The following is a 12,402-nucleotide window of genomic DNA, read 5'->3' on the forward strand; positions in this document are numbered from 1 at the left end:
AAAAAAAAAAAAAAAAAAAAAAAAGCTAAAAATAAACCAATAGGAACCATCAGTGCTGAAAAAGAGATAAAGACGGAGGGAACATGTGCGGGTCTGTGGGGGTGACATCAAGCTACCAATTTGGGGAGAAGGGCCTCAGAGGAAAAGAGAGAATGGGCAGAAAAAATACAAAGAAATACAGGCTCCCAAACTACCTAAGTCTGATGAAAAACAGTGATCTACAGATCTAAGAACCTCAACAAATTCCAAGTAGGACAATATCAAGAGATCCTGAGCTGATATCACAGAAGACGGCCACAGTCCAAAGGCGGTCTCAGGAGGGCTTGAGAGAGCAATGACTCGCCTCCACAGAGCACGGCCCCTACTGGAGCTCCTTTCAAACATGCAGCCAGGCCAGCTGGTCCTCCAGGAGCAAAGCCGTGGGTGGAGGGCATACTCCAGGCAGACTGGTGGCTGGGGGACTTGCCTTCCCTGAAGAAAGCACTCTCACAGGGGACATGTGAGGAACTTTTCTTAAATTCACTGGCCAATTTCTTCATTCATTTCCAAGATTTCTGATATTTACCATGTCAAAAAAGGGGAAAGTAACAAGATAGGTTGGTTACTTAGGAAAAGGAAAACATGAAAAGTGCAGTAGTAAGCAGGGGCGGGAAAATGTCTGTGGTTGAAGATGGTACAGCCAAATGTGCAGGAGCTGACAGGAGATGCACAAACACAGATGACCTGTGGGCTCTTGGCAAGTCACTTACCTTCTTTAAGCCTTGGAAGAACTAAGTCTCACTTCACACAGGCCCAGCTTCAGAAGAAATGAAGACATAGCCCTGCTTTCCTGGGAGCTCTTCCTCATCCTCTGGTGTTTACATACACAGAGGCAAGGGCTCCACGAGTGATACTCATGTGTGTGGCATGAAGGTCCCATCAGGGCAATGAATGCATGGGGTGGGTGTTCTGGCAGTGCAGTCACAACACAGGGACCCTTACTGGACCAGGAAGAGTCACATGGAATGAGAGCTGTCCCCTTCAAGAATGCCAACAGTATTCAGGTGCATTGGGGCATGCCTGTAATCCCAACACTCTGGGTGGAGGCTGAGGCAGGAAGACTGCCAGTTTGGGCTCAGCCTGGGCAATTTAGCATGTTAGTGAGACCCTGTCTGCAAAAGTCTTTATTTTTGGTACCAGGGATCGAACTTGAGACCTTACCCATGCGAGGCAGGCCGCAGAACCACTGAACTAAATCCCTGGCCCTGCAAATATTTTTTTAAAAAAGAGCTGGGGGGCCAGGGTTTGGCTCAGTGGTTCTGCCGCCTGCCTTGCAAGTGCAAGGGATTGAGTTCAATTCCCCGGTACCAAAAAAAGGGGGAGGGCTGGGGACGTAGCTCAGTGAGAAGAAGCTGGGTTCAATTCTGAGTACCACAAAACAAAACAAAACAAACTCTCTCCCTCCAAGAATGCCAAAAACACTCCTTTGAAAAACTCATTGATATTGGCAGCTTTTTTGGGGAGAGGGAAGCAGCTTTTTCTTAAAGAGCTAAACATCAAGGCTATTCCAGATGCCCTTACAGCAACACGTAAAGGCAAGGGTTGGGGATTTAGCTCAGTGGCACCGTGCCTGCCTAGCAAGCACCAAGGTCCTGAGGTTGATCTCCGGTACCACCAAAAAAAGAAAGAAATGCTGGGCTCTGGCTCTGGAAGGCAGGCAGCTTCATCCTTCAAAGGTTGTCCTGCTTCTTTAAAAACCTACTGCTGTTTAAAATGAGCTGGTTTCTGCCTTCCACAGACCACAAACCAAGGAAGCAAGGCTGCAGCAGTCACGCAGGAGGAGGAATCCTAGTGGTCCTACCTGCTTCCGATAGGGTGTGATGACACCTATGTCCTTGACAGACACCTGGCTGGACATGCTCTGGGCCAGGAGGCAGCAGTAGCGCATAACCTGGACAGCCTCAGCTGGGTTGAACCATGATGGGCTGCGTCCCTCACGAGCCTCGCTGCCCTGAATTAATAAGGAGAGAACTTTACTTAAGTGATACTTACCAAGGGCCCATGATCAGCAGCTAAAACAGTATATGACAGAAAAACTCCTACTCTCAGGAGAACTTAAAATCTAGCAGTGTAACCATTAAGTAAATCTACAAAGGAGGACTGGTGGCACAAATCATTTGGGGACTGATGAATAGCAGAAGTCCAGGAAAGAACTCTTTTCTTTTTTTCCCCTTTAGATTCTGCCTAAGCTGCCCTCCAAACTTTCAAACTGCCTTTTCCAAACTGCCTCAGCCTCCTGAGTAGTTGGGTTACAAGTGCGTGGCACCATGCCTACCTGGCAGAACTTCCTTTATGTAACTTGACTGAGGATGAGCAAGAATTACTGGAGAAGCAGAGGGAAAGGGCAACAGGGCCAAAGTCCAGGGAACCCATGAGAACCCACAGCACACCAGCTGCAGTCAGTCCTGGAGGCTGCAGCAAGGTCTCCTCCCTATTCCAGCCACAGGGCTTTCAGCCAACCCCCTGGCTGTATCTAATGAAACTCACTCTCCTGGATTGTTCTTATTAGAGAACAGAGACTCATTCTGACCGTGAGAAAATCTTCTTAAAGGATAATGGGAAGATGGGTGTGACGGTGCACACCTGTCATCCAGCACTCTGGGAGGCTGAGGCACAAGGACAGACAGTTTGGATTCTGTTCCACCAATCTGTATTTTTTTTAATCAACCACATGTATTTTTATACTGTATATTTTATTTACTCCATTTTTTCCATTAAGTTTATTGGAACATTTAAAGCAAACAATACAGTTACATTTATCATTGGGATCTTGTACCTTTACATAATATATCTTGGTTCTTGTTTATGTACTCCAATTTTGTAATGTTTTGTAATGTATTAACTCATTTTTTAATGAAACATTCACAATGCCATATCAGTTTCTCATGAAAAAGCCTGCAGTGATTTTCATTTAGATTATATTAAATATATGGGTCAATCTGGGAAGAACTGGCATCTTTAAGACACTAGCACTCATCTTCCCTGAGAGACGGTCAGACATACACCATGGAACAGACCAACACCAAGGAAGGGCAGGGTGGGTGCTGTGACAGAACTGACCCACCCCTTCCTGTCGTTACCTGACACAGTAAGCACCTGGTGGTTCAAGGCACAACTTACCCTCACCCCATGGAAAATGAGAGGGAAGCCTTTCTTGGAAAGCTTCTCCCAGCCCAGCAGAGAGGTCACCACTTCGGGGTCTGCACAGACCTCGAGCTCCCTGTGATAGAACAGGCGAGAGGGCAGTGCCAGCAGGGCAGAGTGGGACCTGTAGTTCTTCACCAGCTTTGTGACCTGTAGGGAGAGGACAGGTGCAGGACACAAGGAGTCAGCTCCATACACTTCCTGTCAAGGAGAAGGAGGTTCTGCGCAGCCAACCTGAGTGCCTGCCACGTCCACTGCTGCTCCTGCCTGTCCCCTATTCTAGCCTGAGACCAGCTGCCAGACCAAGCTCCTCCGATGACTGTCCTCCAATGGTTCGTGTGAGAGAAAGGTGGACACTGTGAGGGGAGGTGGGTGACAGGCATGCTCCTTGGTCTTGACCAGCCAAACATCTCTTAGGGGACACGACACCCTCCTGTGTGCTCAAGCTTCACACTGATCCACGATCTTGCGACCTCAGGCTCTACGTGAAGCCTGTAGTTATGTCTCAGCTGGGTGGCAGGAAGTCAGAGCTCCCTGGCAGTGCTGCTGGTTGATGTGAGAACAGCACCAGCATAAGGAATACTTCCTTCTGTCTCCAGCTGGTCTGGGATGTGGTGCAGGGACCTGCTCTTAATCTTGGTACCCATCAACCCCAGGACTTCGACTTAGGGGAACAACACTAAGCCTGACCTGGTATCAGTCATAACACTAGCCCAGAGAGGTACATGTAACAGGACAGAGGAAGGAGGCACGTGTCTCCCTGGTTCCAGTCATTCTGGGAACAAAGGTGGGAGACATAGGACAAAGTTTTTATGTCCTGAGGCTGGGGCCAGAAAGTTGCCTGGACCTTGGAAGGGGTACAGTAGGATGGGCACAGCACGCTGAGCCTGTACTGTGGCCCAGACAGAGCATTACTCCTCCCCCCAACAAAGGCCACTGGTAGGTCTCTAGGGCACAGGGACACTGGAGTGTGAACACCATCTCCCATGGCAGCAAAGCTCTCAGACGCCTTTTCGGGCACAGCAGATGTCACAGCCAGTCTCACCCTGGGCAACTGCATGGTCAGAGGGAGCCTTTCTGCTTGGTGGTCCCTCCCCTGGAGGCCTGCGGCCACCCTTCCCATCTCTCTACTTCACGGCCACCTCTTCATATTTCTCATGGGGTTGATGGCTGGGGGAGTCTCAGGCCATTTCTCTGAAAATCTTCCACTATCGCACATCATCGACACTTGGAACACAAATCCAGGAGGGAATCTTTTTTTGTATTGTAGTTCATCAGTTTATTATAGCAGTTTAGTGAATATAATTTTTGTATTATAGTAATTTCTGTTTAGTAATAGGCCTCGAGATCCGAGGTTCCTGAGCTCAGTGTCCTAGGGGCTTCCAAAAACGCAGGTTCCATAGCTCCACCTCCACCCCTAGAATCTGTCTGAGGCAGTGGAGAGCCCAGTGGAAAAGGCTTCCTCTTTTTTTTTTACATGGCTACAAAAACTGCTTCTACTTTCATTACACCAATGAAGTCTCATGGATTTAATTTCCTACTGTTTTGTACTCCAGTGACTCTGTGCCATCAGTATCACTATGCCCGGAGCCCTCCAATCCCAACAGAACCCTCAGGTAGCACACCTCTTGCTCCTTGGACAGACGAGCAGGAACAAAGTGCTTTAAACCCCGTCTGGGAGATGGCGAAGTGAGCCAAGCTGCCTCCACAGCCCAGGAGGTGCCTACACCTGGCTGTCCTATGCAGGCTTCTCAGGATTCTGCACCTTCAGAGTGGGAGGAATGAGGGAAGCAGGGCTCCCGTGGCGGTGCAAACTCCTCTTCCTGGGAAGCCTCTGCCCACGATGTGACTTGTGGAGAAGAGGGCACTGATGTACAGCATGGCAGCACCCCATGGGTCTGTCGTCAGCTGCCACCCCTGGACGCCACCATCCTAGTGGAGCTCTGAATGCAGCAGACTCAAACTCACCAACAGCGGGTTGTATGCACCACAAGCACCGAATGCATCCTCATCTCTCAGGTACACGGCTCGGGACATCAGCCTCTCCAGCATGGACACGTTCAGCCCATAGGCCATGGCCAGCCTGGACTTGATAACTGGGCCAAGCTGCATGGGGTCTCCAGCAAGTACAATCTGCAGCACACGGGGACAGGGGAGGAATCACAGCCCCACCCCACAGGGAGGAGGTCAGGGCTAACAGCTGGCATCTCTCACAGGCTAGAGTCAGCATGTTATGCAGGTGAAGACCCCATGGAGACAAGGGAAGACGCTGGGAGGCCAGCAGGAAAAACTGACCACAGCTTGGGCAGCCCACCCAGTGGAATGGAGGAGACTCAAAAGGTCTGAGCCCCTACACACAGCTCCACTGATTTCTCTCTGCAGATCTTTCCTCTCCCCTGTACTGGCTCTCTCCCACCAACCTACCAAAGGGACTTGTATTCTGGAAATTTCTCTTGTACCAGGTTGAGGGAAACCACTCAGCCTTCTCTCTGAAGCCCTGTCCTGGTAGAGGCACCACACATAGCCACCTCGTGCCTGTCTTTTGTCACTCTCGTCCCTAGACCAGTCCTTGTCCCTCCTGCCCTACCTCACTCTCTGCCTCATGAAGCCTGGCGACCTGGCAAGAGGGATGAGACATGCCCTTAGGAGGAGCCTAACACATTCGTAAAGCAGATGCCAAATGAGCCCTGCCTGACTCGGGGAGAGCGTTAGGAGTTTTACATGACAACCACATCACTGTAGAGGCACCAAAGGAGAACAGGAGGGCACCTGCCAGTGTGATACACAGCTGGAAGGGTTGGCATCTAAGTGCAGAGCCCAGAGCAGGGGGGTGGGGGGTGGGCAACGGTTGGGGTAGGATGTGGGGTGGCACAGGTTAGATCCTAGCAGAGCAGGAAGCTTTGTCTTCTCCCTGGCATATGGGGCTCTCAGAGCATGGACCAGAGTTGCTGATTTCGCTGCTACATCCCTGATACCTAGAGAACAGCTCCTTGTATCTGTCTTCAAGTGAATAAATCACAAAAAGGGTGCCCTTTTCCTCCTTGCCTCCAAGGACTGAGGCTGTGCTGAGTAGCAGTGCCATGGCCTGGGGTCTTTGGGACCCTGGTACTTTCACCTGACCCCGTGACCCCTGTCCATTACCACAGAAAAACAGGATCAAGACAGAAACAGCACACACAGCCCTGGCCTTACCTGACCACTGATATCTGAAACCAGCCCCAAAGGAATAAGGCATTCCGGTTCACTCGCCTGCCCAGCCTCATCCACAAACACGTGTGTGAAGTGTCCAACTCTGGAGACAGAGAGATTCTGAACAGTATTCTCATCACACTATTTAACAACCAATGGCTGACACACTGGCAAGGCCTTGCTCTGTGCCATGGGGGTCACAACAGAGCCACCAGGGAGGTCAAGGGCTGGAATCTGCAACTGCCTGGCTGAGGGTGAGGATGGTGGCAGAGCTACTGCAGACACCCAGGGTTTGCTCAGTAAGCAGTTTGTGCAGAGGGAGCAGCACACGGATATGAGCGAAGCCTGAGCGCCCACTGGTGGCTCAGCAGGCTAGAGGCCTCCATAGCACATCTGTTCCTTTTTTTTTTTTTTGGACAGCAGGACCTTGTGATGTTTGCAAGGTAGGTGCGGTGCCACTGAGCTAAATCCCTGGCCCCACACATCTGTCCCTTATGCTCCTCTCCACCAGTCACTAAGCCCCCACACTTTCAGGACGAGCTTCACCACTATCAAGCCCTGTGAGCCTGACAGGCTGCATCACTTCTCTGCCTTTTTCCCACAGGATGGTGGAGTGTGGCCAATGCCAAATGATGATGGCTGGTCAAGTAGCAGCAGTGGGCACAGCTGCCTGGACAGGTGGCTGCGATGGTGTGGCTCGTCCTTCTGTGCCCCTCCTAAGTCACTCTTCAGTGGCTGTCAGCCTAGATGTGACCCAAACTTCCAGGATGACAGACTGATGCTGCAGGAGTGACGGGTGTCCAGGGGCAGCCCTCTTACCAGCCTGCATCCTGGTGGGCCTCAAGGCAGCAGCAGCATGGTTGAGAGGTCAGGCTTGGTGACAAGGAAGGCGTCTGCCTGAGCCACATGCTTCCAGCAACAGGACAAGCCTTCAGCCTGTGCCAGCCTGAGCTTGGTGCTTGTGCCCCCGCATCCTTGACTCAGATGCTAGCTAGGTATGTTTCCTCGCTTCTGAGCCTTGGTGTCCCACTGAGATGATCAGACAAGTGTCAGAGGAGACTCCCTGATTAGGACAGTGCTGGGCTCCCCCTGCTCCTTGTTTGCATCTTTGATCCTAGGCCTGACCTTGTGAATTCCAAGCTAAGGACCCCACAGATGATACCCTTTCCTACGGAAATGACTACCCTTCCTTTTTCCTACCTCAGGGCTCAATTTCTGTTGAAAACAATTAATATTATACACCTTCCCAGAACATAAAAATTCTGTTTTCAACCCTGTAAAAGCCCCATTTACTGTCACTTCTCCCAGATGATACTGCCTGTGTTGCTATCTTCTAAGCTTCCACAGCTCCATTCTCTGGGTGGCCCGCCAGGCTTTCTCAGCCCGGAAAGCTTCTGTAGTACTGCAGCCTGCCCTGGCTGGCCACCTACCTTCACGTTGACTTGTATACACGCTGCCCCTGCCCTGCCCAAAGACTCAGCCTTAAACAGAGGAGGCTGGGGATTGCTGGAGGTTTCTCTGTCTTGAGGCCTTTATTTCAGTTAACCTCAAATTCTTCACTTGTGTTTAGACCTGCACTAGCCAACACAGTTGTGAACAGCCATATGTGGCTCTGGGGCAGAGCCCTGTGGTGGCTAATGTGACACACAATGTGCTCTAACTTCAAAGTGGATTTTGAAGACTTGGACCAAAAAATGTAAAATACCTCATCACTCATTTCTATACTGATCACACAACAAAATGGTATTTCATAAATATGAGAGGAACTAAAACAGAGTCACAAAATGACTTGTAACCTGCGAGATGGCAGGCAAGGCTGACTGCACAATGCTGTGTGTGCAATCTACAGTGCAGTCACCTGCACAACCACTGCTGAGCTGACCCTACCAGGGGTGGGTAAAGATCGCACTTGGAGGTCTTGCCTCACCTTCCCTTCGCCCTCAGCCTGGCTCTCATCACTGCCTGCTGCCTCCCTCCATCTTCTGCACAGCAGTATGGATGCACTTGCTCAGCCTCTCCTCAGACCCAGCCCTTCTCCCCTGGCTTTAAGGATTCCTGAAGGCACCTTCCATGCTGCCCTGTCTTCCCTGCAGAGCCCCAACATCAGTGGGCACAGGGCTCCAGCTGCTTCCTAAGCTGCAGCCTTCCACAATCCTCTAAGATGCTCATCCCTGCCTGGAGGCCTTGTGGTGGCTTCTTCCCACCAAGTGAAACCAGGAGGCACATCCACCTGAGGCTGGACCACCTCTTCCAGTTTCCTCCCTGCTGTCCCTCTTGCTCCTAAGACTCTAGTTCTGTAGTCTCCTCCAAGTGAAGAGCCTGGGCTCTGCAGCTGCAGAATCTCTGTGTGTATTAGTCCAACTGCCTGCCAGTCCCATTGTTGAGTCCTGAGTCTCTGTGGTCTCGGCAAAAACAGCACTCCTGTCCTGCTCACCACTCTCGGCCACATCCACCTTCCTCTCCACCTCTTAGCCTTGGCTTAGAAATCAGCATGAGAAGGACACAGACCTCTGTTCTGAGGACGCTGCAACCCACAAGATGCCTAGTGCTTACCTCACTCCTATCTGGTAAAAAAGCCCTGAACTGCTGCATGTTGTGATTATTATCCGGAAGCGGGAGGCTCTCCAGATATCTTCTCCGTCTCTGCAATATGGTTTGACAGCATCAATGATGGTCTAGGGCAAAGAGGGTGGAGTCAGCCTATTTTTCAAATTAAGCAGTTGTTAAATTGGCTAGAATAACAAAGCTGAAAGGAATTCTAAAAGATAATCTTGCCCTTTTGTCATTTCTCAGTGAGGGCTAATGATTTAATATTGGTTTCTTAAATGAAAATGTCTGTATTTTCATTATCAATTAAGTCCATGTTTTGTAGACTCTAGAGCAGTGAATGTAATCTGATCCTGCAGATCCTTCTAGGAAACAACTTTCATATATATTCTAGTCTCAATCTCTTTTTTAAAAGCAATACTTCCTTCATAAGCAAACCAGAAGCCTGTAATTTCCCTAAAGGGTTAATTATAACCAATAAAACAGAACTAAAAAGAGACAATACATCTGAGGATCAAATAAAGAGGAACATGAGAATTTAACAAAGCTTAGGTTGTTCATGATAGGACTGATATGCACAGAGGAAGTGTGAGGATACAGTAAAACAGGAATAAGACCCCACTGTGTAACTGGGTTGTGGTGCAAACTGAAGCAATTTCTTCTCCCTCAAGACTTTCTGTGATGGTCTGGTGCCCACCACCTCTCTACTTTCTGCTCACACATACCCACTCCCTGAAGACGTAGCCATGGTGCTCACCCATGCCTGGGGCTCACCTCCTCAAATCTGCAGGTGGCATTCACCCGGACCATGGAAGCAGGCCTCAGTACCTTGCTCTCATGTAGCCGCAAGCACACAAGGTCAGCGGCACTGTTGGAGGGGGCACAGACCAAAATGCGGCTGTCCTGCAGAGCATGATGTACCTTCATTCAAGACATAAGAGACCAAGGGTAACTACAAATCTGCAAAGCAACCTCCAACACACATACAAACAGGTACATTAACAGGGCTCAAGGCCTGTAAAGGTCAGATGTTAACCCCGACACTCCTCTGAGGTGTAGCCCCAAAGACATCAAGGTGATGGTTCTGCCTAAGACAAGTGGTTAGATGGGAGGGCTCTCTGTGCTCTCCAGGACAGCTCACAGTGCAGCAATGATGCAGGCACTTGAAGGATGCTTTCTAATCAGACTCCTGAACTTGAAATATAAAAGGAGATACAGCAAGTTCTGTAGACTGGTGACTTTAACCACTGTCAAGGTAACTTCTGCAGCAAAACTTCATGATGCAATCAAATGGTTTACTATACTAAAGATGAAAGATGAAGAGTTCCCTTCTACAGCTAGGAAACAAGCCTTTAAGACGCTAATTATTTACATAAACATCCTAGATGAGGTACATGGATTTGTCAAATGCTTTGACTGACTCTATAGCTAAAGCTGATGCATCCTGCAGGCTCAGTGTATGAACAAAGCCCAGAGACATCACAGAGCCACCACAGCCCTCACCTGCAACACAGCCTCGATTATGGTCATGGTTTTTCCAGTTCCAGGAGGTCCAAAAAGAATGTATGGGAGAGGGCGGCAGTCACCACTCAGAATTCTTCTAACTGCAAGCTTCTGATTTTCATTCAGCAGCAGATTGAAAAATTCTGTATCTCTTCCTTTAGGAGTATGTGCTTCATCAACTGCATCCATAGTGAAGAGAGTTTAGTTAGAGGCTGGACAGCTTTGTACAACTGTAGGGCACACCCTTGCTTAGACAGGCATCAGGGCGCTGATGGATCCCCAGAAGGCTGAGCTACAAGTCAGAGAGGCTACAGCTACAAAGGTATGTTTACAAACCAAGTGCCGTGGTATATTCCTGTAGCCTCTGCTGAGGGTGGGTAGAATCATTCGAGCCCAGGAATTTGAGACCAACCTTGGCAACACAATGAGACCTTGTCTCACACAAGCCAATCAATCAACCAACCAGACAGACAGGCAGATAGACACGTCTACAGCAGCTTAAAAGCTCCACAGCAGAAACCAACCATAATCTGAGTTTTTCTAAGTCACTTAACCTAAAGCACTGAGTCTCTTCTTGGGTCCAGTAAGGACAAGGAAAAGGTCCTCTTGCCCTCTCTGAGCAATGTGTCTGTTAGACACAGTGGCCTCAACCACAGCATGGTTCTTGAGGCACCTATTTCCAGGCATGAGTTCTCTTAGTTGCTCTTCTCTGAACTCCGCACACAAACGTACCCAAATCACTCATCTCAGAAGCAGAGGTCACCATCCTTGGCAGATCCTTGGCACCAACACTCTTCTCCTTTGTCGAATATCTACTTTGGTCCTTTGTAGTTTTCCTGTTCTAAAAGAAGGTCACACAGGCCATCGCTCAAGCACTGGGAGGTAGGCTGGGCCGCGATCCACCGCGGGAAGGAGAACCATGCCTGCTCCCGACCCAGCCGCCATCGCTCAAGCGCTGTGAGGAAGCCTGGGCCCCAATCCACCGTGGGAAGGAGAACCACGTCAGCTCCTGACCCAGCTGCCATCGCTCAAGCACCGGGAAGGCAGCCGCGCAGGCACTCCTGAACCCCCATAACCCACCCCCTGCACTCTCAGACCTCCTGACTGTGCCAGTCTTTGGACCCACTCTGCAAAAACAGAGGTGGTCATCAAGGGTATTTTTCTGAGTTCCCAACTTTGAATATCTTTAAAGAAAGGGCATGGGAAACCTGTAATAGAACGTTGCAGGGTTCAATCATTCAGAAGGATGGGGAACTCAATCTGGGCCTTGCAGCCCAAGGTCAGTCAGCGTCAGGGGGTTCAGCCATCAGCTAACTGAGATCAGGGGTCTTGCATCCTCGCTCTGTCTGAGCCATTAAATGGTAAATACACTATATTGAAATTTTGTTCACTGCAGACATGTTCTGGACTGCTTCTTGATTTCAATTGAATTCAAATGATTTAAGGGTGATAGACTAGTGACTACCACAGGTGGTCAGTGTCCAAGTTGTGTTTGATCTTAATGTGTTGCTGATTGTATCAGTTGGGGTAAAGCATTGCCATTGATTTGATGAGCTGTTTTCTCTGATGTTATGAAGATGAGAATGTCTGTGGGTCGTTAGAAACACAGAAGCTAGGGCGCAACTATATCAGGAAGATTTGGGTGATAACCCAGAGATTAAACCAAGGACAGTCCGAAAACAAAAATTAAAATGAGAAAACACTTAAGCAAGACACAAGGACAGACTTCCAGTTCACCAATGGCAAACAGTAGGGCAAATGAGGATGAAAAGGTCGATAGTGAACCACCAGGACACCCTGAACTCAAAGCATAGGAAGTAACAAAACAAATCAGTCAGGCGCTGGAAAAATTCAAAACAGAAATAATTTCCCAGATAACCATAGAGATAGTGAGCAAAATGGAAGTCGTGATTCTAGACTCTAGAGCAGAAACTGACAAAAAACAGATGAGCTCAGGACCATGATAGAAGCCATGAAGGC

General features: G+C 49.4%; 1 protein-coding gene across 3 annotated transcripts in view; it reads right to left on the minus strand.

The window, feature by feature from the left end:
* Window positions 1-12,402, minus strand: part of Mov10l1 (Mov10 like RISC complex RNA helicase 1) — a 75,945-nt gene that overhangs the window by 6,709 nt on the left and 56,834 nt on the right. The window contains exons 16-23 of one of the 3 annotated variants that reach the window (XM_010634279.1): window positions 11,155-11,263; window positions 10,423-10,601; window positions 9,694-9,840; window positions 8,926-9,047; window positions 6,376-6,475; window positions 5,152-5,316; window positions 3,160-3,333; window positions 1,841-1,990 (exon numbers count right to left, since the gene is read on the minus strand). In XM_010634279.1, the coding sequence (XP_010632581.1) occupies window positions 1,841-1,990; window positions 3,160-3,333; window positions 5,152-5,316; window positions 6,376-6,475; window positions 8,926-9,047; window positions 9,694-9,840; window positions 10,423-10,601; window positions 11,155-11,263 (1,146 nt within the window). Of the gene's footprint in view, window positions 1-1,840; window positions 1,991-3,159; window positions 3,334-4,808; window positions 4,949-5,151; window positions 5,317-6,375; window positions 6,476-8,925; window positions 9,048-9,693; window positions 9,841-10,422; window positions 10,602-11,154; window positions 11,264-12,402 lie in introns of those variants that run through there. The other 2 variants (XR_782209.1, XR_782208.1) reach the window with 2 other exon arrangements.

Source organism: Fukomys damarensis, unplaced genomic scaffold, assembly GCF_012274545.1.
Source record: "Fukomys damarensis isolate Sample0158 unplaced genomic scaffold, DMR_v1.0_HiC HiC_scaffold_19, whole genome shotgun sequence".
Taxonomy (NCBI): Eukaryota; Metazoa; Chordata; class Mammalia; order Rodentia; family Bathyergidae; genus Fukomys; species Fukomys damarensis.